The 24,553-nt window shown below is 58.2% G+C and overlaps 3 protein-coding genes and 1 long non-coding RNA gene across 7 annotated transcripts; 1 reads left to right on the forward strand and 3 right to left on the reverse strand.

The window, feature by feature from the left end:
• The first annotated feature begins 3,584 nt into the window (after positions 1–3,584).
• LENG8 (leukocyte receptor cluster member 8) lies at positions 3,585–14,945 on the forward strand. Of its 4 annotated transcripts, none has more exons than XM_037040653.1 (17): positions 3,585–3,668; positions 5,193–5,285; positions 5,712–5,747; positions 5,913–6,087; positions 6,404–6,508; positions 7,443–7,553; positions 8,229–8,499; positions 8,680–8,821; positions 9,246–9,434; positions 9,709–9,987; positions 10,063–10,203; positions 10,315–10,600; positions 10,937–11,038; positions 11,126–11,194; positions 11,302–11,431; positions 11,517–11,724; positions 13,689–14,945. In XM_037040653.1, exons 2-17 carry the CDS (start codon positions 5,248–5,250, stop codon positions 13,849–13,851), a joined length of 2,445 nt encoding a protein of 814 aa, XP_036896548.1. In that variant the 5' UTR covers positions 3,585–3,668; positions 5,193–5,247; the 3' UTR covers positions 13,852–14,945. The 4 variants fall into 4 exon arrangements, with proteins under 4 accessions (XP_036896548.1, XP_036896547.1, XP_036896549.1 ...); XM_037040652.1 differs by lacking the exon at positions 13,689–14,945 and adding an exon at positions 11,930–12,107 and having other exon boundaries at positions 11,517–11,899; XM_037040654.1 differs by lacking the exon at positions 5,712–5,747 and having other exon boundaries at positions 8,247–8,499; positions 13,689–14,943.
• On the reverse strand, positions 13,255–23,529 carry LOC118983316 (uncharacterized). The gene is made up of 2 exons (XR_005065695.1): positions 23,492–23,529; positions 13,255–13,356 (listed from the first exon to the last, which is right to left on the reverse strand). It is a non-coding gene; the product is annotated as an uncharacterized LOC118983316 (long non-coding RNA).
• On the reverse strand, positions 14,734–16,747 carry LENG9 (leukocyte receptor cluster member 9). Its single transcript, XM_037040655.1, has one exon. The coding sequence runs from the start codon at positions 16,730–16,732 to the stop codon at positions 15,026–15,028; it is 1,707 nt and encodes a 568-aa protein (XP_036896550.1). The 5' UTR covers positions 16,733–16,747; the 3' UTR covers positions 14,734–15,025.
• Positions 17,451–22,150, reverse strand: CDC42EP5 (CDC42 effector protein 5). The gene is made up of 3 exons (XM_037040656.1): positions 21,902–22,150; positions 21,564–21,702; positions 17,451–17,980 (listed from the first exon to the last, which is right to left on the reverse strand). The coding sequence occupies exon 3, from the start codon at positions 17,978–17,980 to the stop codon at positions 17,519–17,521; it is 462 nt and encodes a 153-aa protein (XP_036896551.1). The 5' UTR covers positions 21,564–21,702; positions 21,902–22,150; the 3' UTR covers positions 17,451–17,518.
• Positions 23,530–24,553: the final 1,024 nt, after the last annotated feature.

A 24,553-nucleotide genomic window follows, 5' to 3' on the forward strand; every position in this document is an offset into this window, starting at 1 on the left:
GCAGCTAGCCCTGGCTGGTGTGGCTCAGTGGATTGAGTGCTGGCCTGTGAACCAAAGGGTCACTGGTTCCATTCCCAGTCAGGGCACATGCCTGGGTTGCAGGCCAGGTCCCCAGTAGGGGGCGTGTGAGAGGCAACCACACGGTGATGTTTCTCCCTCTCTCCCTCCCTTTACACTCTAAAATTAAATAAAATCTTTAAGACAAAAACAAAAAACAAACAACTAAGTTGAACATCCAATGAAGTGAAAATCCCAATACCAGTAAACAGATGAAAAGACATTGAAACCCGGATAATTAAGAACCATAATTGAAACACATCCCCCCCCCCCACCTCCCAGTTCTCATTAAATTAAAATTAAAGGAGTGCTTACATCCTGTGCTGGCAAGGATGTGGAGGACCAGGGCACTTAGACACACTGCTCCTGAGACTGTGAATCGCAATCCTATGAAAACTATAATTTCACATGAGATAAAATCAAAACTGCCCAAACCCTGTGTGCTGGGTGTCCCGGTTTTGGGAATCCATTTATGAATACGAGGCAGAGGCATCCAACTAAGGACATATATGTAGGGCTGTTTGCTGCAATACTTCGGTTGGCTAAACTCTGGAGACTAAAATCTACAAAGACAAATCCATTTAGTCACTGTATGACCGGGCTCTCTGAAGCTGTCCACAGCTGTTGGCCAGGTTTGGGATTTTGGGTGGGGCAGGGGAAAGGGGGTGGAGCCTGAGCGATCTGAGGTGAGTGTGACAGACAAGGACAGTGGAGTGGACAAATGCAGATGAGGCCGTGGTTCAGGGACGTGGGCAGTCCCTTGAGCTGTGGGATCAAGGCTGCCTCATCTCCCGGACGGCTTCCCAGTACCTCAATTCTGAAATCAGAGAGCTGCTAGACAGACTGGAGGGCCTCCCTTAACTCACTAGCCTGACCCACCATCCTGGCACCCAGTCCCTTACCGACAATTTCCCCGCCTGGGAGGAGTTCACACCTATGTCCTACAGAAACACTGACGGGGTTACTTCCAAGTGCCGTGCAGGGTATGGAGGGTACTGGGTGCTGTGTGGACGATAAACCATATTGCCTCTTAAAACTGAAAAACCCCAGATCCCACCACACACACACACACACAGCCCTCAGGGGCTTCAGGTCAGAGCTTGTTGGTCCAGATGGCCCACATGCCTTGCAGGACTGCTCCCGGCTCCTTAATCTTTTCCATCTTGCGAACTGCAAGGAATGTTCAAGGCAGCTTCTGGTGTGTGGGCCTGAAGCTGGGAAGAGAAAGCCAGCACCATTTTCAGCCCGGGTCTCTGGGGGCCACCTGTGTTGACTTTCTTCTGACTGAGCCCTGTTCCCTGCCACCCCCTATCCCCCAGCAGGGCCAGCCCTGCTGCTTTGTTGGGCTGCTTTGCTCTCCGGCCCTGCCTTCTAGTGATGCAGACCAGGTCCAGGAGCTGATATTTGTGTTGATTATTCGTGTTGGTTGGATACCTGCAAACTACCATGAGGAAATCAGACTGCCTGATTTCCTGCCAAGGAGCCTGCCAGTCATCTCCACTTGGGAAGCTTCAACCAAGAAAAAAAGGACATTTGCTTAATTTAACCTTTATGAAAGATAAATCTGTTTTATTTTAAAATGATACATATGAGCGGTTTCACTGCTCTCCTTCCTGAAACAACCCAAAAGCCAGACAACATACATGAAGCAATAAAGGTGCTCAGGACCCTGGATGTCAGGCAAAGAAGAGAGATCACGGGGAGATGGAAAACATGGAGCTGAGGCCTGAAGTCGACAGAGCCCGGCCATCAGTTTCCTACCACAGGACAGGAGAGGGGAATTGAGGCACAGCACCTCCCACAGGCCTCACTAAAAACTGCTCTAGAAAAAGTCTTATCTCTTTAAAAAAAAAATGCTCAAGCCAAAAAGAGGAAAACGGGAGCAGAGAGGGACAACTGCTTTGTCTGTGCAGTAGCCCACTCCCTGTCTCATTGCTTCACTAATAAACTCTCTTTCACTTTAAACTCCACCTCCCCCCAAAAAGATGGACAAATAGAAACCCAATAGCAAGTTGATAGGTTTAAATGTAGCCACAACAAAAATCACGTTAAAGAACAGTCACAAACACTGCTTTCAAAAGGCAGAGATTGCACGCTTGGGTTAAAGGAAAGGCCCAACCAGATAGTGTCTACGAGAACCCACCCTAAATACAGGGGAAGAAACTAAAACTAAAAGGACGCTAAACACGCGGTGGTACCCTGCATTGGACTAACAGCCAATAGTGGAAAAAAGGGTGAAATTCCAATAAAGTCTGGCATTTAGTTAGTAATGTGCCAATGTTGGTTTCTTAGTTTTAACAAATGTATTACAACAATACATTTGTTAGCACTGGGGACACTGGGTGGAGGTGCAGAACTCTGAATACACTCTGCAACTTTTTTTAAATCTAAAAGTACTCCAAAAGTTTAATTTAAAATAAAAGGGAGTGGGAGGGAGGTGAAGGTGGAAGAGGGTGTGGGGCGGGGGGAGGGCGTAAATGCTGATTGGGGGGGAAGGATGAAAAGGTCAAGCACGCTAACAGAAACAATTCACGGTATCATCAGGAAAGTTATAGTAGGAAATGGAGGAAGGGGAGACGCCTTTAAATACTGCTCCACCACCTGCTATTCCTACCGCGATCGGTCCCCCAACAGACGGGATAATTTTGTCCGCGACCTGGAAGGAAACAGACGCACCCTCGCAAAGTTTCGTTACAAGAAATTTTTAAAAGGGGCTATTTACACAGATGTTCCGACTTCCTCAGAATGACATCAGTGGCCTTGCAGGACCTGCCTCATCACTCCAGGACCTATATTCCACCGCCGTCCCCGCTCCCTCCATCCCCCACCTTAAGCAGGCCTTTTTCCCGCCTCCTAGTGTTCACATANTGGAAGGAAACAGACGCACCCTCGCAAAGTTTCGTTACAAGAAATTTTTAAAAAGGGGCTATTTACACAGATGTTCCGACTTCCTCAGAATGACATCAGTGGCCTTGCAGGACCTGCCTCATCACTCCAGGACCTATATTCCACCGCCGTCCCCGCTCCCTCCATCCCCCACCTTAAGCAGGCCTTTTTCCCGCCTCCTAGTGTTCACATATGCTGTTCTCTCAGCCAGGTGTGCCGTTCCCGTTTCCTTTACTAAGCTTCCATTTCCGATGGCGCTCGTTTCATCCCGAGTTCGTCATTCTCTCCCCCAGGCTTCGACATCCCTGGACAATGGACAGTCTTACAAGTCCCGCCACCCTTAGTTTATATTTAGTAATCGTAACAATACACCCACGAAGGCAGCCAAAACACAGCGGCGCGGCGGGGTAGGCCGGCAGGCGCTCCACTCCACCCGCCCTGTCCCCTCCGGGACACCGTCCCCACCCGGTCTTCCGGCTCGCCAAAAGCGTCCACCCGGTCATTGCGTAAGCGGTGGGGGGGCGGGCTCAAGTAAAGTCCGCGGCGTCCATTGGCTGTGCGGGGTCGACGGAGGCGGGACGAGGCCTCCGCGTGACGTCAGAGCGCCGCAGTCGGAACGACGAAGCCCAAGGAAGACAAGAGTCAGCTGCCTCGCGAGCAATTCCGGGGCTGTGTGGTTATTTCTTTGGCCCACTGTTGCCGAGTCCCGGGGACGAAAGTACGAGGTGGGTGTGGGGGGCGGCGGGCTGGTGGGCACGGCGTCTCCTCTCCGTCTTAGCGCCCCGCCGGCGCCAAGGCCTTGGTGGCTGTCACCCCAACGGACGCTGCCCGCGAGCGTCGACAGGGTGTGGCGGGCTAGGGCGGCACTGCGCCTGCGCACGTGGGGTGGGGCCCGTGGCCGCTCGCCTTCTGGTGTCTGGGGTCTGTTTCTGTTCCCCGCGGGTCCCTTGGAATAGCCGGGCTTTCCCCAGCGCCCCTCCCGTATCTCCCGTTGCCAGGGCAGTTCCACGGAGTCCCAGGAGACGGGTGGCCCTTGCGCCGTCTTCCCGGGAACGTGGTGCGCAAGCGCGGCGCGGCCTGGGCGGTGGCACCGGGGCCAGGTGCGGGTATCCGGACTGGCCTTTCCTCCACCGACCTGTGCCTTTCCCGGGCCTGCCCGACGGCCACGTGCCCCCGCCTTTTACACTTGCCAGGGCCGTCACTCCGGGCACCTCCAGGCCTTACCCTAGTCTCCTTCCCGTGCTCCCTCGCCGTCAGTACCCCGCGCCTGAACCCCTGCTTACTCTTCCGTGCCCTCGGCCCCCGGCTCCATTTAAGACGGTTTCTAGCTCCAGAAATGTTCCCAGCTCCAGACCCTTGTTTCTATCTCCTCACTTCTTGCAGGTTTGTCGGGTTCTCTATCAGGACTGGCTTTTGAGCTTATCCATACTTCTCATCCCTTCAAATTTAGTCCCCCCAATTTTTGCCCCCAAAACACCTGTTTACTTTCTGGTGCCCCTTCCCACTCCACTCTTAACTTGGGGAGATTGGGGCTTCCCTAACGCTCCCACCGCAGACCCGAAAGGAGGCGGTTTCTTCGTCTCTCCCAGGCCTAAGTTCCCGCCGGGGACTTCCCATATGCGTTCCCTGCCTTAGGGAACCTTTCTGCAGTGGTTCTCGTGGAGCTTTCTAGGAAGCCATTTCCTCACTTTGTTGTCAACTTCTGCACTGAACTTCTTTTTGTTTCTAGGAGTAATTTACAGAAATCTCCCCTTTCTCAGGGTTTTTTTTTCCTCTGTTCTCCTAGGTTCTTTGCCAAGACTTCCTCAGACCCTTCCCTCGATTTACAGAGTTCTCCCAGTCTTAAGGGTTCACTCAGACTCTCTCATTAGAGCGAGGAAGTTGCTTCTCACCCTGGGCTGAGGTCGTCTCCCCACTCTCTGACCTGCCTCAGTGTTTCCCTCAAATTCTTCCCTTTCATATGGGTTTCAGATCCTCCTTATTCCCTTTGGGAAATCCCCTCAGACTTCCCTCTTTTCAGGCCCTTCATTTTCCACCCAGGGCATCGCAGGCAGGCCAGGTGGTCTTCCCCTCACATGGTGGCCCTTTTATCCCACACCCAGAATGTTCTTCAGGTCCTTTCCCCCAGGGCCGCCTCCTCTACGACCCCCCTCTTCTGCCTGGCTTCCCCTGAGTTCATCTGCTTTTCCACTTTGTGACGTGTTTTTTGCTGCTTCTGGAGTCTCCCTAATTCCTTCATTTTTTCACAGACAGTGAAAAAGCAGTCTGGCTCCCGAGGCCCACCCTTTACACCCCAAGGTCCAGATGGCGGCCAACGTGGGTGATCAGCGCAGCACAGACTGGTTAGTGGGACAGAGGTGGGGGGCGGGTATGGGGGGGGCCAAGAGGAAGCTTCCTCCAGTGGGGGGAAGTGATGCAACAGTGGGTAGGGGTGGGGCCTCAGAGTGCAAGGCCCGCTTGGTTCCAGTGGGGAGATGGTCACGTCTTCCGAGCCTGCACATTTCGCAGCACAGCACTTGTTTTACAGAATTGTGGTGCTTCATTTAGTGACCCACGGTTGGGAAACAACCTCCAACACGTACCACTCGGCCATCTGCCTTTTTGCCAATTTCTTATTTTCTTCAAAGCTGTGATTACAACCTGCTGAGTGGGGTGGTGTCAGACAGAAGTCACCAGTTCATAGAACATTTAGACCTGCTAGGCACCGGGGTCCTATGTTAAGTCTTACGGGTAGTGGTGGTTACTTTGTTTGCTTGACTTTTTAACAGCTGCTTGTGTGCCAGGCACCTGCGAAAGTCCTGTAGGTAGGTGTGCCCATCGATTCTGCTCAGAACTGAAACAGAGATGGGGTGTCAGCACACCGTAGGTGGGAGATTTGGGCTGCAGGAGACAGCAAGAGGGAGACCAGGACTCCCAGCCCAGCGGTGCAGCTGGGGAGAGCAGGCTGACTCGATGTGCTCCCTTTGCAGGTCCTCTCAGTACAGCATGGTGGCTGGGGCTGGCAGAGAGAACGGCATGGAGACGCCCATGCACGAGAACCCAGAGTGGGAGAAGGCCCGCCAGGCCCTGGCCAGCATCAGCAAGGCAGGAGCTGCCAGCACCTCCGCCAAGGCCAGCAGCAACGGGCCTGTGGCCAGTGCACAGGTGAGGAGGCCGCGTGGGCCTGGGCTCCCTGGGGGGTGGGGCACACTTGGTGTCCTCCCGGGTTGGAGGTCTCTGAAGACACTGTAGGAGCCCTAGAGTGGGGGAAGCGGGGACTGTTTCCTTGAAGCATCAGGGGCGCCATGTGTCCCTGAGGTACCCAAGTCTGATGGGAGAGACAGTGGCTCTCGGTGGAGAGACGTCCCCAGTTCTGCTCCCTGCAGTCAATCAGGAGATAGGCCTGCCCTTTGGGGCCTGTGGGCCTGTGAGCCGGGGGCTCCCGCTGCCCAGGCTGATGGCCTCAGGCCTCTCCCCACAGTACGTGTCGCAGGCGGAAGCCTCGGCCCTGCAGCAGCAGCAGCAGTACTACCAGTGGTACCAGCAGTACAGCTACGCCTACCCCTACAGCTACTACTACCCCGTGGTGAGTGCGCACCCTGCCCCTCCCCCTGCCCCAGGGCCCGCTGGGGCCCAGCCTGGTTGTGAGGGTCTTCATTACTTAAAGGAGCACCTCATTCTCCACTCAGCCTCTTTTCTTGGCTTTTAACAGCACTTACTACCTCAACACTTTATATGTGTGTCCACATCTGTGTGTATTTTTAAAAAATATTTTATTTATTTATTTAAAGAAGGGAATGGAGGGAGAAAGAGAGGGAGAGAAATATCACTGTGTGGTTGCCTCTCACACACCCCCTACTGGGGATCTGGCCTGAAACCCAGGCATGTGCCCCGACTGGGAATTGAACCTCTGACATCTTTGGTTCGCAGGCCGGTGCTCAGTCCACTGAGCCACACCAGCCAGGGCCCACATCTACGTGTATTTTGAGTGCCAGCTTCATTCAGGCATGAATTGTTACTTTTTTGTTTTTTTCTTTTTTATCCTTACCCAAAGACATTCCTGGGGGTTTCCAAGAGAGGGGAAGGGAAGGAGAGGGAGAGAAACACTGACAGTTGCCTCTCATATGCGCCCCAGATGGGAACCTAACCTGCAGCCTAGGCATGTGCCCTGACTGGGAATCACACCCGTGACCCTTTGGTCCAAGAGGTGGCAACTGACCACCTGAGCCATATCAGCTGGGGCGGGTTCTTTCGTGTTTGCTCTGCTGTAGTGCTTAGGAGAGCTGGCATGGAGCAGATATTTGTGAAATAGAGAAAAAATCTTGAGAACCAGTGGGATATAGAGTTGATAGAAGGTTTTTATTTAGTAACTTTCTCAATGTAAGGGAACTTGGTGCCTTTATGTGGTGGAGAAAAGGAGAGCTGTGAGCCATGAGGGGAGGGTCAGGACCGCATCGGCTGCTGAGCAGCCGGAGGAGGGGGAGCTGGCGTGCCGCTGACCCTCCCCTCTGCCTGTGCAGAGCATGTACCAGAGCTACAGCTCCCCCTCCCAGTACGGGATGGCCGGCTCCTATGGCTCTGCCACACCCCAGCAGCCGGCGGCCCCCCAGCACCAAGGCACTCTGAACCAGGTAACGCCCCAGCCCATCTCCATGCATGTTGCAGCTGGGGGTGCAGTTTTTGAGAGACCTAGCAGTAGGGATGCCTGTGTTAAGATGTGACCTCCCCCACCTCACCCCCTTTCTCTCCAGCCAAGCACGTGCTGCTCTGCGAATGAGGAGGGCAGAGCAGAGATTTTGAAACTGGATGGGCCTAGGGCTTGGTGAGGCTGGGGCCTGGCTGTTGGGATGATGGCGAGAGCAGCCGGGAGTATGGCAGCCTGTCTTCTGTACCTCCCCCACACGTGCGCAGCCATACACGCAGTCTGGCCCTGCACTTACTGTGTGGAGCAGTGCAGGGAGGCTGTGGATCTGGGTTCGAATCCCAGCACCCCCTCTGGTGGTGTGACTACAAGTCAGGTGCCCAGCAGCTCACCCAGTTCAGAGTGGGAATGGTGATTGGGGCATAGGGTGATGTGAGTGGGTGTGATCACTGACCTGGGGCATACGCTCAGGACATAACCATGGGGTGGGGGAGGGGTGCAGCCACTTAACAGCCAGGGCTGCCGGAAGGCAGCTCAGTGTCCAAGCCTGAGTCTTCTCAGTGTGAAAGGGTGGTTAACAGGGGAGAGGCATGGCCGAGCTGAGGGCCGAGTGAAGTGACTGAGGACTGAGAGAGCAGCCCCGAGACTCTGCCCCTGTCCTCAGCGCCGCTTTCTTCGGCAGCCCCCGGTCCCCGGCATGGACGACAGCATGTCCTACCAGGCCGCTCCCCAGCAGCTGCCGGCAGCCCAGCCCCCTCAGCCTTCCAACCCGCAGCATGGGGCTCATGCTCTCAGCAGTGGTCCCCAGCCTGGGACTGCCCCAGCCACACAGCACAGCCAGGCAGGGCCTGCTTCAGGCCAGGCCTACGGGCCACACACCTACCCCGAGCCCACCAAGCCCAAGAAGGGTCAGCAGCTGTGGAACCGCATGAAGCGTGAGTGGGCAGTGGTGCAGAGAAGCCAGGGTGTGGGGCTGGACCTCGCCGCACCCAGGCAGAAGGCATGGGGGTGCTGGGATCGTCCCAAAGCCTTGGGGTGCCCACCTAGAGTTGGGCCTCTCATTCCCGGGGGCCCAGGGGTGGCCTAACCCCAGTTTTCACTGCCCACCTCCACAGCGGCCCCTGGGACTGGTGGCCTCAAGTTCAATATTCAGAAACGGCCCTTCGCCGTCACCAGCCAGAACTTCAGCTCCACATCGGAGGGCCAGCACAGCAGCTTTGGCCCCCAGCCCAACCCTGAGAAGGCCCAGAACCACAGGTGACGACCTCTTGCCTCTGTATTCAACATCCGTGTACCCCCAGGCAGGCTCTGCACCCTGGGGTTGCCATGAGCACGAAAAGGGAGGGAAGAGGAAACGCTGCAGCCGAGTGTGCACNGGCCCTTCGCCGTCACCAGCCAGAACTTCAGCTCCACGTCAGAGGGCCAGCACAGCAGCTTTGGCCCCCAGCCCAACCCTGAGAAGGCCCAGAACCACAGGTGACGACCTCTTGCCTCTGTATTCAACATCCGTGTACCCCCAGGCAGGCTCTGCACCCTGGGGTTGCCATGAGCACGAAAAGGGAGGGAAGAGGAAACGCTGCAGCCGAGTGTGCACGTGCCTCGGCTCATGGAGCGGTTGGGGGGTGGGCTTTGTCGGCATGGGTGCCCCCCAGCTGAGTCCCCACGCCTGCCTCTCGAACAGGGGCAGCCTGTCTGGGAAGCCGGATGACTGGCCGCAGGACATGAAGGAGTACGTGGAGCGCTGCTTCACAGCTTGTGAGTCAGAGGAGGACAAGGACCGCACAGAGAAGCTGCTCAAGGAGGTGCTGCAGGCCCGGCTCCAGGATGGCTCAGCCTACACCATCGACTGGAGCCGGGAGCCTCTGCCAGGGTGAGTGGGGCCTGGAGACGGGTGAGGGCTGCCTGGGTGCCTGGGTGGGGCCGGGAGGGCAGAGCTGAGGGCTGTGGAGGCTGGCGAGCGTGCAGGGCTTGGTGGCTAAGAGCTCCCTGTGGATAGAGAAGCCTGGCGTTTGCCTCCCCCTTCCGCAGCAAGTTACGTATCATCTGGGTGCGTGCCCTTCCTGCCCGACATGGTGTGTACCCCAGGGCAGGTGGCAGAGGAGGACGTTGGGAGCGTGGTTGGTGATGTCCTGCTCTGTCCTCAGGCTGACTCGGGAGCCTGTGGCGGAGAGTCCCAAGAAGAAGCGGTGGGAGGCCCCCAGCAGCCTTCACCCTGCTAGGGGGGCAGGCTCCACGGCCAGGGGCGGGGGTGCCCAGTCACAGCGAGGGACACCAGGGGCTGGGGGTGCTGGCCGAGCGCGGGGCAGCAGCTTCGCCAAGTTTGGCAACCGCAATGTCTTCATGAAGGACCACAGCTCCTCCTCCAGCACGGACTCGCGTTCCCGCTCCTCCTCCCGGTCCCCGACCCGCCACTTCCGCCGCAGGTGCGCAGGCTTCGTGGGGGTGGGGAGGCCTAAGGGGGCACCAGCAGGGGCCTCACCTTTTGCTTCTCCCCACAGTGACTCCCATTCGGACTCGGACAGTTCTTACTCAGGGAATGAGTGTCAGCCTGTGGGCCGCAGGAACCCCCCCCCCAAGGGCCGGGGAGGTCGGGGGGCCCACATGGATCGGGGCCGAGGCAGGGCACAGCGAGGGAAGAGGTGAGCGATTGAGAGGGTGACCAGGGAGGGTGCCCTGCCCTCGGGCAGCACTGGAGAGGCTGGCGGTGCTGGCCGCCTGCAGCCTCACCCACCCTCCTCCCTTCCCCCCAGGCACGACCTAGGTCCCACCAAGCGCAACCGAAAGAGGATGGCGGCTCTGGAGTGCGAAGACCCTGAGCGTGAGCTGAAGAAGCAGAAGCGGGCAGCCCGCTTCCAGCATGGGCATTCCCGCCGCCTGCGCCTTGAGCCCCTGGTGCTGCAGGTGGGCGGCCTGGAGAGCAGCGGGGCCGACCCTGACTGGCAGGAGCTGCAGATCGTGGGCACCTGCCCGGACATCACCAAGCACTACCTGCGTCTCACCTGTGCCCCGGACCCGTCCACTGTGCGCCCTGTAGCGGTGAGTACCGGGAAGGGCAGGGGCCTGTGGCTGGCCGGGTAGGGGCTTGTGGGCCTGTGGGTTCTTCCTGAGATGGAGAGGAAGACCCCAGCATCCTCAGTGAGGTCCAGGGACAAGGCAGGGAACATTCGTCCTGGGGGCACACAGGCCAGGTGCTGACGTGGGCACTGGGCTCACAAGCGCTCATTCTTGCCGACCTGTGGGCTTTCTCATGTCACTGGGTGGGTTTGTGTTGCAGCCCTTGTTTCAGACACCAAGTTAGTGGGACTTAACAGGGCTCAGTATGTCCCTGCTCTGCCTGCCTGCCACACTGGGCCTCCCTGTGACCCTCCCCAGGTTTTGAAGAAGTCTCTGTGCATGGTCAAGTCGCAGTGGAAGGAGAAGCAGGACTATGCCTTTGCCTGCGAGCAGATGAAGTCCATCCGGCAGGACCTGACGGTGAGGGCCTAGGGCTTGGGGACCCGGGGCGGGGGAGAAAGGGGGTGGGGGAGCTGCATCCCGGCCTGACTCCTGCCTGCTCCCCAGGTGCAAGGTGTGCGCACCGAGTTCACAGTGGAAGTGTACGAGACGCATGCCCGCATCGCCTTGGAAAAGGTGAGTTGGCTGAGGGCTCCCCAAGGCGCCCCCAGGCTCCCTTCCAGGTCTCACTGAGCCTCACTGTGCTCCTCCTCCTTCCTCACCTCACTCACCTCACTCGCCAGGGTGACCATGAGGAGTTCAACCAGTGCCAGACGCAGCTCAAGTCGCTGTACACAGAGAACCTGTCTGGCAACGTGGGCGAGTTCACTGCCTATCGGATCCTCTACTACATCTTCACCAAGAACTCCGGAGGTGAGAGGCACAGCGCAGGGTTTGGGGGGGGGGGGTGGCCCAGTCCCCAGGGTCAGGCCTTGCTGATCTTTTGTCTCGGCCGCAGACATCACCACGGAGCTGGCCTACCTGACTCGGGAGCTGAAGATGGACCCCTGTGTGGCCCATGCCTTGGCACTGAGGGCAGCCTGGGCTTTGGGCAACTACCACCGCTTCTTCCGGCTCTATGGCCATGCACCCTGTATGTCTGGCTACCTCATAGACAAGTTTGTGGACCGAGAGCGCAAGGCCGCCCTCAAGGCCATGATCAAAACGTATGTTCAGCTGAGCTCTCCCTTGCCCCTCCTCTCGTTTCCCTCCGCACACTCCCAGTGGGCGGGCCTTGAGCCCCCATCCGCCGTCAGTCCAGGCCCCTCTGGGCTCCTGCCTGGTTTCCTCTTCCCTCTTCATCTTCTCCCCTGTCCTTCCTGCTCTCCTCTGCACAGCCCGCCATCCATCCCGACCCTCCTGCGTGTCCCTCCGTCCACCACGTTCTGTCTCGCTCCCGGCCCCTCCTCCCCTGCTGCTCCGCCACGTCTCTTCCACGGCTCTCCTGTCACCAAGCTCCTGCTTTAGGGACAAACTAGAAAACTTGGTCCCACTCTTGGCAGCTTCTGGTCAGATGGGACAGGCCCCGTTCCTGCTTGAGTCCTTCGAGTGCAAAAAATGTTAGGGAAACAGGCTGGCCCTGGGTGGTGCTTACAGAGGGCATGTCCTCTGTGCCCCAGACTTGGAGTGTGCCCGAGTGCTTGTGAGTGTAGGGACTGGCGGTGCTCAGGGCAGCGTGTCACTTCTCCCCCTGGGACCCAGGGCAGGATCAGGAGGCATCTTCTATTGTCACGGCTAGTGGGACGCTACTGGTTTGTGGTGGGTACGGAGACTGGGGGTGCTGCTGGCCAGCCCACAGTGCGCTTGGCGCCCCACAGCATCTACTCAGGCCCCGCTGCCAGGCTTTCTGTGGGTGCAAGCCCCTGGTCGGGGTCGGAGCACACCAGGGGCCTTGAATGCCATGTCGGTTAGCATGGGAGCCATGGGGGTGCTTTGGAGCTGGGGAGGGGCGGGCAGCCTGAAGGGCAGGGGCATACTCCAGGGGCTGCAGAAACAGAAGAGGACCCAGGGCAGAAGCAAGGAGGACAGGGATACGCAGGACCTGCTCACTGGCCAGCCGTAGGGAGGGGACAGTGTGCCTGAGGGATGCCCTGCTGCCCCTCTGTGCCCACCCCGTGCAGCTGGACTGGCCCCTGCAGGGCAGCTCCCAGGCTTCTGTGCGCTCACAGGGTGTAGCTGGGCCAGCACTGCCCTTGTTAGTTTCCATGCGCTCGGCCCTGGCTAGGGACCCGGCCTTGCGCCTTGTCGGAGGTTGGCCTGTCACTGACCTCAGGCTCCACTTTTCCACTTCTCAAGTGGCACTGCCTTTCCTTGGATGACACGTTCCTTTGTCCCAGAGCCAGGTCCCTGCACGGTGACTTGCAGGCAGCTCCGATGTGGGTGCCACAGGTGCCCCTGAGCCCCGTGGGCAGGCTGGGCTGGGAGACGCATGGGCTTGGGGCAGGATCTGGTTGAGTCCTTTCTGCCACTCACTTCCTAGGTGACACTGGCCAAGTGGCTGTGCCTCTGGGCCTGCAGTCCCCTCAGTGTGTGTTTGTGAGGGTAGGTGACTCAGCTCTCAGGCAGAGACTGCGGTGCGTCAGTGTGGCGGCTCAGAGCAGCTATCTCTGGGCGTGTGCCGAGTACTCAGTGAGGAGTGTCCGTTGTTGACAACCAGAGATTCCTGTTTGAAATGTATAGTGAGTGCTGGCTGGTACCTGTGCCTAGGGTGTTCCCTGAGGCACTGGGTCCCAGGTGTGGGGTCCCATGAGGGCTGGGTCCCAGCGTAGCCGTCAGCCCTGCCGTCCCATGCCTGGCCCCTGCCCCTCGGCCACAGTGGCCCTCTTTCTGAGGGACTGCTCAGGCCCTGGAGCAGTGGAAGAGCCAGGTGGGTCCTCCCCCCCCTTCCCGACCCCCCCGCACAGGTAAGTGAGGGTCAAGGGGGGGCACAACTGGGGTTGGGGCCGTCGGCCCCATTCTTGGCTCCCCGAGCCCCAGAGGTGGGGAGGGGGGAGTCAGGGTGGGTGCCAGAGGTCAGCAGGTAACATGCTGAGGAAACCTTTTGGGTGTCTGAAGGGGGGGCACCCACTCCCTGCTCGTGGGGGCCCCTGCCTGCTGCCCGCCTCATCACATTCTCCTCTTGTTTCCATAGCTTCCGCCCTGCGCTGCCTGTCTCCTACCTGCAGGCCGAGCTGGCCTTCGAGGGCGAGGCCGCCTGCCGGGCCTTCCTAGAGCCCCTGGGCCTGGCCTACACGGGCCTGGACAACGCCAGCATCGACTGCCGCCTCAGCCTGGCGCAGCTGTCCGCCTTCTGAGCTCCACGTGAAGGGGGTGGGGGGGCAGGGCCGCGGCCCCACTGCCGCCTCTGCACGTTTTTTGAGCCATGGACTTGGGTTGTAAAATAATTGTGGGGAGTGGGCTCCAGGAAGAGCCACCATCCCTGCCCCCGTTTTCCTACCGGGGAGTCTGTACAGAGATTTTTTCTACCTTTTTATTTTTTGTCTCAGAGGGATGGGCTGGGATGGGAGGAGGGGTGGGGCTGCAGAGGGTTGGGGGCTCGGTCTGTCCCCTCTGCACCTCTACTAATGCTGTCTCAGTGTTTTTTCTCTCTCTCTCTCGAGCTTGTGCTGTGGCACCAACCTGGCACCCCAGCCCGTCCCATGCTGGGGGGCCAGTGGAAGAAGACAGGCCATTCCGCCCGTGCCCGCTGCGGCGGGGGCAGCAGCACGCCGCCCGCCGCTCACCGCTCCTGTGCCTACCTCACCACAGACTCTTGTTGCCCAGCCCTCTGGGGCCTCAGTGCTTGGGGCCAGGGGAGCCATAGAGACTGTGTCCTGCCTTTGGCTCCCACCCCAGAAACACCTACGCCAAGCCACACCATGCCACCAGCAGATCCAAGCCGCCACCCTGCACTGAGGACTCCAGAGGCCACCGCGGGACCCCACCGGCCGGGCCGCCTCGTCTGCAGTTGTACTAAGTTGTCTCGTGTCCCTTCCTCCCTCCACCCCAGTGTTTCTTCTCGTTTTTTTTTCCCCCTTTCCTCCCCCCTCCTCCTGTTCCCTGCTCCCTTGGTTCAGCACAGGTAAACGGTTCCCCTCCCCCCTCCATGGATCACCAGCTCACGTCATGTTTCCTTCTTTTCTTTTTGTGTGTGTTTATTTAAGTTATTTTCCCTCCTCCTCCCTTTTCTTTTCACCCTCCCTCCCTCCCTCTTCTGCCATGTAACTGGAGGACGCACAGTGAGTTGCAAACAGCTGGACTGTCAGGCTGCTTTTCTTCCAGATGTTCCTCCTCTGCCTCCCTCCCCTTTCCTCTCCCCTCCCCTTCCTCCTTCATTCTATCCTTGGAGCACTGAGCACGTTTGGAAGCTTGAGCAAAACCAAAATTAAAGAGAGAGAAGAGAGAGAGAGCGCGCGTGCTTTGTTTCTCCTGCTGGGACTGCATCTCCTTCGGTGTTTGGGGCTTGTCAGCCCTAGAGGTCTGGGACTGTCACCGCAGGGGCACCTCAGCCAGGGGCTGGTAGGTGCCCCCTGCCCTCCCCATGCAGCACAGCCAGAGTTGGCTCAGGAGTTGGCTCCCCAGCTCCTGCCCTGGGCTGAACCCTGGTGTGGGGAGGTGGTCCTGGGAGCCCCGGGGTACCTTGGCCAGCGTGAGGTGGGGGTGTAGGCCTCCAGGGGGCTGTAGCACTCTGAGCCCCTCCGCCTCCAGCCTCTGGCTCAGCACTTGGGCCATGTTTTCTAGGGAGGGGGAGGGCAGAGCACAGAGCACGTGGGAGCCCAGGAGCACCGGCTGCCTGAACCTCACATGCGGGGGTGCCTGGAGTCCCGGGGCTGAGAGCACATGCCTGAGTGCCCTGACAGCGGCCACGGTGTCCCCCGGGCCCGCCAGCCTCAGCAGGGCCAGCGTCAGGTGCAGGGCCTGGGGGGGAACCATGAAAGCAGCACAGGATGGCGTCCTTCGGACCAGTTCTTCCTGGGCCTTGGCCACCCCTGCCTGCAGCCTGGGGTCTGTCACCATGAGGGCCACAAAGTGCGTGGGGCGAGGCTGCCGAGGGGCCAGGGCCCAGGCCACTGTGGCCTCTCTGCTGTCCCCGGGACCCCACTCCACTTGACACTTTTCCTTCGTCTGGGGGAGGTCTCCTGTGGGGGGCTGCTCCTCTCTGGTTTTGTCTTTGGCAGCCGGCTTCCGCGCCCTTTCGGGCTGCATCCATGGGGAAGCCTGGCTTCTGGTTCCAACCAGCTTCTGGGCATCCACAGACGCCCCTGCCAGCACCAGGCTCCCCTCTATGTGGCCCGTCCCGACCGGCTCTCTGCACCCTTCTGCTGGGGCAGCGCCAGCACGGGGGGCAGCTACACAGTCCTGTGCTTCCCTGGCCCCAGGCACGTCGACCTCATGCCCTTCCCCGGTCCTCGGCTCATCCTCCTGTGCATCTCCGTCCCTGAGCGGGTTCCTGCTGCTATGTGCATTTCCGGCCTCATGCGCGGCCTCATCACTGGGCACATCGCCGGCCTCCTGTGCCTCTCCATCCCCATGCACGTCCCCGTCCTCGCTGTCCAGTGCGTCCAGGATGGTGGGCCCGCGGCCCTCCGCCGAGCCAGAGCCAAAGACGTGATCAGTACGCGAGGCGCGGTCCCACACGATGCGGCCACGGAAGCGGAAGTAGCGCACGCGGTGCTGCGGCACAGCCAGCGAGTCGGGCCCGAGCGCCGCCAGCGGCTCGTCCCAGCAGAAGGAGCTGAAGGGCTCCTCCAGCACGCCCAGGAAGCGGTCGACGTAGCCCACCGAGAAGTCAGCAGGGTCTAGGCGCGGGTCCCAGCGGATGCGCTGGATGACAGCCGCGGCAGTGCGCAGCGGCGGCTTTTTCATCCCGGCCCCCACCTCCGCCCCGCAGCTAGGCCGCGCCGGGGCCGTGGCCCCAGGGTGGGGCTGGCGACAGCGGCCGCCGAAGCGGCAGCGGCCCTCCAGGAAGAAGCGGCAGGCCTGCGGCGGAGGAGTCTCCATGGTGGGGGCCTCGGGGGACGACTCAGGCTCTCCTGCCTCCTCCATAGACACCCGGGCGGTGACCGGATTGTGGCGGAATGTGGTGTTGTCCGCGGTCGCTCTGACCACGCCCTGGCCCGGGAAGCAGGTCCACTGGCACTCTGGACTCCGACTTCCGCCCAAGCGCGCCTCGCCCTCCACGGTGTTCTGGGGCATCCTGTCCCCGCCCCTCCACGGAGTAGCAGTTTACAGGTGTGGCCCCACCCCCTGTCCAAATGATTTACAGCCCTCCTAGCGAGCCTGGCTTCAGTCCCAGCTAATCATTTAACGGTGTGGCCACGCCCCCTCTGGGTCCTTAGTCTGACTCCGCCCTGTCTAAAGATTTACATGTGAAACCCCGCCTCTTTCCCCCAGCACAACTCAATTGGCTGGTCCCGCCCCGCCTCTCTATTTGCATATTCTGCCACGCCCCTCTGGGTTTCTCCCTCTGCAGGCGCAGGGGACAACCATAAATTTGCAGGCTCGATCTGAACTTGGTAGCTCAGACTTGACGCCGCTGCCTCCCTAGTGTTCAGGTCATCGCCGCTTTGGGGGAGGGGGGGAGGTTCCTCCTGCAGGGGACCACGCCTCTTCCCGGCCACTTTTCTGTGTAGCTCAGCAGGGCACGGGGCGGGTGAATCAGGCCGCCACCCCGCCCGCAGCTGCACTCAAGTCAACAGGATGAATGAATGAGGCTGTGGAATCAGCCACGTCAGGACCCCGCCCCTGGGAGGGGCTCCGCCTGGTCACACGCCCCGGGCTTTTCGGAAGGGTCCTCATTGCACCACCTTAAGCCCACCATCAGACCCGACTGGTCCAGTCTCCTGGGGGACCAGAACTCCATCACTCCCCTTTCCCACATCCACAGTGAACAGTGAACAGACAGAACCGGGGCACAGACCTTGGCCGTTTATGTATAAAGAAGTGGGGTGCAGGATGGCAAGGGCGCGGGGAACCCACAGCCTACAGGCCGATGACCTCGTCCAGCTCGAGATCCGCCTCGGGGAGACAGCGAGCCCTGGGGTGCTGAGGCCCGGACCCGGGGTCCCCGTCGGGCTTGGCGGCCGCGGCCCCTGGGCGCTCCGCGTCCATGACGCCCAGCACTGCGTCCAGCATCGAGGGGCCCAGATCCAGGTGGAAGGACAACAGCGGGTCGGCGGGAGCGGGCGCGCGGAGAGCGGGCGGCGGCGGCTGCGGCACGGCGGGCGGGGGTGCGGAACGCGGGGCCCCCGCAGGCGGCGCCCGGGGCTCGGGGGGTGGCCCCCCACCGTGGCGGCTCAGAAACGACGTGTCCCCGAAGGCGTCGCCACCGCGCCCCACGTGCAGCGTGTGCCGGAAATCACCGAGAGGCGCGGAGATGGAGAGGGTGCCGCGCTCCGGTCGCTTCTTGGGCTGCGCGGGGCCCAGCTGCTTCAGCACCGGCATCTGCAGGGTAGGGGGTCGGTCAGCGCAGCCTCCACTCAGAGTGGACCCCTGTGCGTGCGGCACCCCAAGCCCTGGGCCTCGCCTGCCTTCCCCAGGATGTCATCCCCTCCACCCCAAAAGGGACAGGATGATGGCGGGAGGACTACACCCACTTCACCTGTGGGGAAACTAAGGCTCCCAGAAGCCCGGAGGCCTCAGCTGCTTGATTCACGTCTCAGATTTAATTTTGGGTCTGCCCAGGAGCACCACGCTGGGCTGATTCCACTAAGAACCAGCACTTCAGTTTCCCAGAGGCCAGGCGACGAGCAGCACCCCCCACCCACCCACAAATGCTCTCCAAACTTGACAGAGGCCCCGGCTCTTCACACATGCAAGCCCCTGAACGCAGGGCTGACCTCGCTGACGGAGCAGCAGGCAAGGTGCCTAGGACTCACGCACTTCCTGAGCCCCGGGAAGAGGGGAATTGCTTAACTGTTGGGTCTATTTCTAAATGTCTGGATTGTATTTAACTTTATCCCAACGCGGCCCTAAAATACAATGTCATCAAGACGAAGGGGCCTGCTTGAAGATTCTGACTGGGGAGGCAGAGGGAGGGTCTGGAAGTCTGCGTGCAGTGGCTAATTAGGATTGTTTAATGTTAAAAGAGACAGTGTAATATCTTACTTTTTGCGAGAGAGCAATAACGAGGCGAATTTGTCTATGTTTAAAAATTGGCCGAATGGAGTCAATGCAAAGCTGGCAGCTTGTGAACTGGAAGCTAAGGGACAGGGTTCATGTCACAGGGAAATGCCTCTGAACCTTTGCCCACATCCTGGAACTGGGCTGTTTTTATGAAACTTCTGGGAGGGCCTTTGGCAACCTTGGGCCTTTCTGTTATCAGGCACTGTAATAAGGAACGATTTTCTTTCTGTTTGAAATGAGGCCCCACCCTTCGCCAGCTGTAGGGACCGGGACGTAAGACGTGACCTCTCTTTGTCTGTCTCCCGTCTGTAAAACGGATAAAAAGGCACTAGCTTCCTTGCTCAGAGAAAACTGCCTGGAAAACTCTTATTTGTAAGGGTGCTGGCCAACTGGTAGTGCTAGTGTTATGGGGGGGGGGGGCAGGGAGGGCACCCGACATGTGTTCCCAAACAATCTCAGTGAAAGGAAATTTCGATCTGACCAAATCCTCGGAGGAAGGCAAAGCAGCCAACATTGTTCTCTCAGTAACAAGCACCCTGGGAAATATTAGTGATAAGGTGGAGAAAAGTAGAGCCAAAAAAATTTAAAATCATCTTAGGTGGACATGTTATGAGAACAGCCCTCTAGCCTATGCGCAAGCGCACACACACACACACACACATATCTCTAGGAAAACCAGTCTTAATTCAAAAGTTCTTCGGTGTTTCTCAGCCTTCTCTGACCTCAACCTAGATGAATAAATATAGTTTTATTGCAGCCTCAGCAAACAATCACCGTACCTCTCCCCCTGCCCTCCACATAAGGCAAAAAAAAAAAAAAAAAGTACTAAACAAGACTTACTGTTTTAACATGCTAGATGCTTGGGATATTTTTATTCTAATCTATTTTATTTATTTTTTAAATGCCGACCTCTACTCTCGAATGAATCTCAATTCACAGTTTAAAATAGATCCTCTCTCAGGGTCCATTATTACTCTGCTGAGAGTTAACAAGTGAAGACAGCCCAGCTCAGAAAGCCAACTGCTCAGGCTTGCATCTGCTTGTGCCCACTGCTGTGTGGCTTTGGGCCAGTGACTCAACCTTTCTGATCTCACTGCCTCACCTTGAAAATGGGATGATACGCACATGATACTTCTTAGTCTCTTGGCCACGATAGGTGAGAAGTTCCCCATGACAGCCTTAGCACGGTATCCGGTGCACACAGCAAGTGCCCAATACATGCTCAGTCCCGCCGTATCCCAGACGAGGGAAGGGACCCCAGAGAGAGTATGTGATCCGCCCAAGGTTACAAAGCCAGCTCTGTGGGACCCCAGAGTTACCACCACTACACTCTGGCTCTTTTGCACGGATGCCACACCCTGGACAGCTCTTGGCCACAGCTTCCCCCTGCTCAGCCCTGGCTCACCCCTCGGCCCACCCTATTGCCTTACGAGGCAGTGACGTCACCGCCACTTTCCAACACCTGGCAGCCCCTTGAGGTCTCAGTATCTGACATAAATCAAACACACCTGGCCTGCTATTGCCATTCTGTAGGACCCTGAACTAACTCCCTCATCTCTAAACTTCCGTTTACTTGCCAAAAACAGGAATCAGAATGCCGACATGCTTCCCTGTCCCAGGTCACTCGGTTAGTTGGAACACCATGTCATAGACCAAAAGATTGCGGTTCGATCCCCAGTCAGGGCGCATACCAGGGTTACAGGTTCCAGCTTCAGCTGGGAAAATACAAGGGTGCAGGGAGGGGCAATCCATCAATGTTTCTCTCTCAGATGCGTGTTTCTCTCTCTCTCCCCCACCCCTCCTTTCTCTCTCTCAAATCAATGAATTTAAACAAACAAAAAAAATGCCTGCATGCAAGGGGTGGTCGAAAAGCACTCTCAGGATGCTGATGTTTTATTTCCCAAGCACTTATTCTGGGCCACACAGACGGGCGAACGCCTGTAACCCTCCGACCATCCCAAACGGGGGAGACCAGGTCTGTGTTCCAGCTGTGGTGGCCGAGGCACAGGGCGCGGGGGAGGGGGGACTTGCCCTGGCCAGCAGATGCGCTCCAGAGCCTGAGGGTGACATCAGATCCCCACGGCCCTCGCAGGATAGGACAGGACAGGCGGTGTGTGTGCCCACGGAAAAAATGATGTTTCAATTCGCTCTGAAGGCCTGGGATTTCCTACACCCATCTACCATGTTTGTTTTGCTCTCTTTTTTCCGTTGTTTTTTTTTTTTTTTCATTCCAGATGAGGACAATGATAGACATAGCTTTTGTTTTGTTCTGTTTGCAGTGTTTTGGAGAGTCCCCTCTTCTCCCAGATCTGAGGCTTTGGGGTGAGCCACGCCACTTCGCCCAGCCTCTGGTCCTCTTGAACCGAGGTTCTAATCTCCCTCCAGCAAAGCTGTGCGCTCCATGCAGTGAGGTCACGATCAGAAAACGCCCGTCCCTCGGCCCAGGCTCCCCACAGAAGGGCCGTTGTTTGTGACAAACGTGAAGCGGGCAGAGTGGCAGGAGCCAGGCTGGGGACCCGCGTCGCCTGACCCCGGTGCCCTGGGCTTCGGCCCGCTTCCCGCCCCCGGGTCCGCTCCGTCCCCTTCCTGTGCGCTCCAGCTGCAAAGGCGAGTGGGGGGCGGGGGAGTCACAGCTCTCCTCTGTCCCCTCCTGGCCCCAGCCCCGCCAGGACGGAAATAACAACCCGCTCCAGATCCGGCCCGACTGGTTCCCAGCTCGGTGGGAGAAGCGGTGAGGCGGGGCAGTGGGACCCTGGCGGGAAAGACCCCGGCCCCTGCGGACAGCAGGGCCCGCTTCCTGCGGCCACGTGGCTGCGGCCCCGGCTTCAGCCTCCGCCGTCTCTCCAACCGTCGGTCCCGCTGCCCTCCGGACCTGACCGGGGGCCCCGACCGTGTCACTTACCTCGGGGTTCTCGTGGAGCGGGCCCGGCTCTCTCAGGCTCGGCTCAGGCTGGGACGCCGCGCCCTGGGTTCGGAGCCCGCCTGGGCCTGCGGTTCCCAGGCCCCTGCCGTCTTCCTCCTTCCTCCGGGCCTGATCTCACCTGCCAAAAGGAAGTGTCATGCGGAACCTGGAAGGGGACCTGGACCCAGGCGTCCGCGTCCAGGCCCCGTGTCTCTCGGGTCCCAGGAGTCCTGCTCCCAGCTCTTCCTCCCTCAGCTCAGGAGTCAGGGGTCCCGGCCCCTCCCCGGCTCAGACCCGAAAGTCCGGGCCCCACCCTCTGGCGCCCACCCCAGCTTTACCTGCGCCCGAACCGCAGTGTCAGCCCCTCTCGGGGGCCATGGTAGGAGCCCAAACGGGCGCGGAGTCAACGCTCAGTCCGTCCAGCGCAGTCCGTCTGGGGCAGACAGGGTTAAGGCACAGGCCCCGCCCCGCCTTCCTTACTCCCCACCAGCCTTCCAAAAGTTTGCCTCTAGGATTTTTCAAGGACTAGAAAGCAGCGGTGGAAAAGCTGAGGCCCCTCCGGGCTGAGTGTGGGGGCGGGCGGAGGCCGGGACTGGGTGTGCTCCGGAGGACACGCAGAAGCGGGTGGGGGAGGCACGGGGCGCGCCCCTGGCCCGGCCCCTCCCCCTGCCCAGTTTGGAATTTCCTGAAACTGGCTGTTTAGGAGAGTAATTTCTTCCAGATTGCAGCTGTTGGGGGAGTGTGTGTGGGGATTGAGGGAGAGAGAGAGAGAGAGAGAGAGAGAGCGAGCGAGCAGGCAAGGAGGGTGGAGGGGGTCTTCCACGGGCAGCGCTGACTCTGCCCTGGAGACGTTCCTGGCTGAATGTCCCTGCGCGAAACTGGTCACCCATACACAGATCATTGCATCAGCCTGGGAGCCTGGGCCTAGAGATGACAAGAAGAAGGCCAGATTTGGGCGTTAACGAAGATCCCTCAGGGGCCACTGTGAGAGAGGGCCTGACCTGGAGGGACAGCAGAGTCCTCCGGAAAGAGGCTGGCTGGAGGGCGCAGAGGCAGAGCCCCGGGGCGGGTGGGGGAGGCGGGCTGAGTGGGAGAGGGTGGCAGCGGGGCCCGGAGGGAGCTGACTCTGTTGAGAGCTGGGGGTGGAGTTGTGGGGCTTGAGAAAAAGAAAGTTAAAGAGAGATAGCAAGGAGGCGTGGCTTGAACAACCGCGAAGGAAGAGTGGAAGTTTATAAAAGCGGAGAAGGAAGAACGGAGCAGGTTGGAGGCCAGGTGGAGCCGAGGGCCCTGAAGGTGTGGCTGGAACCCCCTTTTCAAATGGATTTTGCCTGGTTTGTCTGGGAAGCCCAGCTCCAAAGCCGGTGGGAGTGGGGACGCCGTCCGGGAGGCTGTGTGGAACGGAATGACTTGGTCCGACCCAGGGGGTGGAAAGTTCCCTGCAGGGCCTGGAACGAGGAGGTTGGAGACTTGCAACCAGAGTAAAGTTTAAGCCAGGGCTGGTGTAGCTCAGTGGATTGAGCGCGGGCCTGTGAACCACCCGATCGCGGTTTGATTCCCAGTCAGGACACATGCCTGGATTGTAGGCCAGTCCCCGGCAGGGGACTCACAAGAGGCAACCATACACTGATAGTTCTCTCCTTCCCTTCCCCTCTAAAGATAAATAAATAAAATCTTTAAAAGTGAAATTTAAGGTGGGGATGGAGGTGGTGGGGAGGGGTGGTCACCCAAAACCAAGTAACCCAGATCAATACTAGACTTAAATCACAGATTTGTGTTCACCAATTTTTACTGATGTTAAGTTCACATAGAATAAAGTGAACTATTTAAGCGCGGCATTCATTGGGTGCATTCCCCGTGTTGTGCAACCATCATTTTTTATCCAGTTTCAAAACATTTTCATCGCCCCAAAAGGAAACCCCCAAACCCACCAGCGGTCACTCCCCACCCTCCCCTGCCCCGGGCCGCTGTCTCTGGATTTGCTTGTTTGGGACGCATCGCATACATGGGGCTCATCTGATGTGCGGTCTTCCGTGTCTGGCTTCTCTTCAAGGTTCATCCACACCGTAGCAGGTATCAGCCCTTCATTCTTTTTATAGCCGAAAAATATTCCACTGTACGGATAGATGTTTTAAGATAAATACTATTTTGATGCCATATATTTTTTTAAGATTTTATTTATTGTTAGGCAGAGGGGAAGAGAGGGAGAAAGAGAGGGAGAGAAACATCAATGTGTGGTTGCCTCTCACGCGCCCCCTACTGGGAACGTGGCCCATAACCCAGGCCTGTTCCCTGACTGGGAGTTGAACCAGTGACCATTTGGTATGCAGGCCAGCACTCAATCCACTGAGCCACACCAGCCACGTTAATGCAATATTTTAAAAAGGATTGCAAAAATGATCCACAATGAACAAAATTATCAAAACTTCAGATGAAGACAGGATCAGGGTTGGGATGGGAGCCTGAATAAAAAGGAAAAGTCACTCGCACCTTTACTTTTTTAAAAAATGGAATTTATTGGGTTGACACAGGTTAACAAAATTATACCGGTTTCGGGTGCACAGTCTCACAACACATCACCTGTACCCTGTATTATGTGTTCACCACACACCAAGTCAAGTCTCCTTCCATCACCATACCCTCCTTTATCCCCCATACCCTCCTCTTTCCTCTCCCCCTCCCCAGGCAATCACCACACTGATGTTCGTGTCCATGAGCTTTTCTCTCTCTCTCTCTCTTTTTTGTTTTCTTTTTTGCTCAATCCCTCCACCACCACTCCACCTAGCCCCCACATGGTTACTTTGTTGATATTTCATTTGATCCTGTTAAAATGTTGATACTTTGTTCCTTATAGATGTGTTATTCATTCTTTTTTGTTGCATTTATTCATTTGCTACATTATAGTGTTGTGCATCATGGTGACTGAATCTTTGGGGCTCCCTTGATATTATTTTTTAAAAAAATTTTATTCATTAATTTTTCAAGAGAGGAAA

This window comes from Sturnira hondurensis, unplaced genomic scaffold, assembly GCF_014824575.4.
Source record: "Sturnira hondurensis isolate 20B ecotype Veracruz unplaced genomic scaffold, ASM1482457v3 Scaffold0002735, whole genome shotgun sequence".
In the NCBI taxonomy this organism is placed as follows: domain Eukaryota; kingdom Metazoa; phylum Chordata; class Mammalia; order Chiroptera; family Phyllostomidae; genus Sturnira; species Sturnira hondurensis.

What these genes read in the sequence shown, in the direction of transcription:
- LENG8 (XM_037040651.1), top strand. Translation starts at nt 5,248, where the DNA reads ATGGCGGCCAACGTGGGTGATCAGCGCAGCACAGACTG. An exon ending in ACCCGCCACTTCCGCCGCAG is followed by an intron (nt 9,988 to 10,062) that starts GTGCGCAGGCTT and finishes TTCTCCCCACAG; the next exon opens with TGACTCCCATTCGGACTCGG. An exon ending in AGGGCACAGCGAGGGAAGAG is followed by an intron (nt 10,204 to 10,314) that starts GTGAGCGATTGA and finishes CCTTCCCCCCAG; the next exon opens with GCACGACCTAGGTCCCACCA.
- LENG9 (XM_037040655.1), bottom strand. Translation starts at nt 16,732, where the DNA reads ATGCCCCAGAACACCGTGGAGGGCGAGGCGCGCTTGGGCGGAAGTCGG.
- CDC42EP5 (XM_037040656.1), bottom strand. Translation starts at nt 17,980, where the DNA reads ATGCCGGTGCTGAAGCAGCTGGGCCCCGCGCAGCCCAAGAAGCGACCG.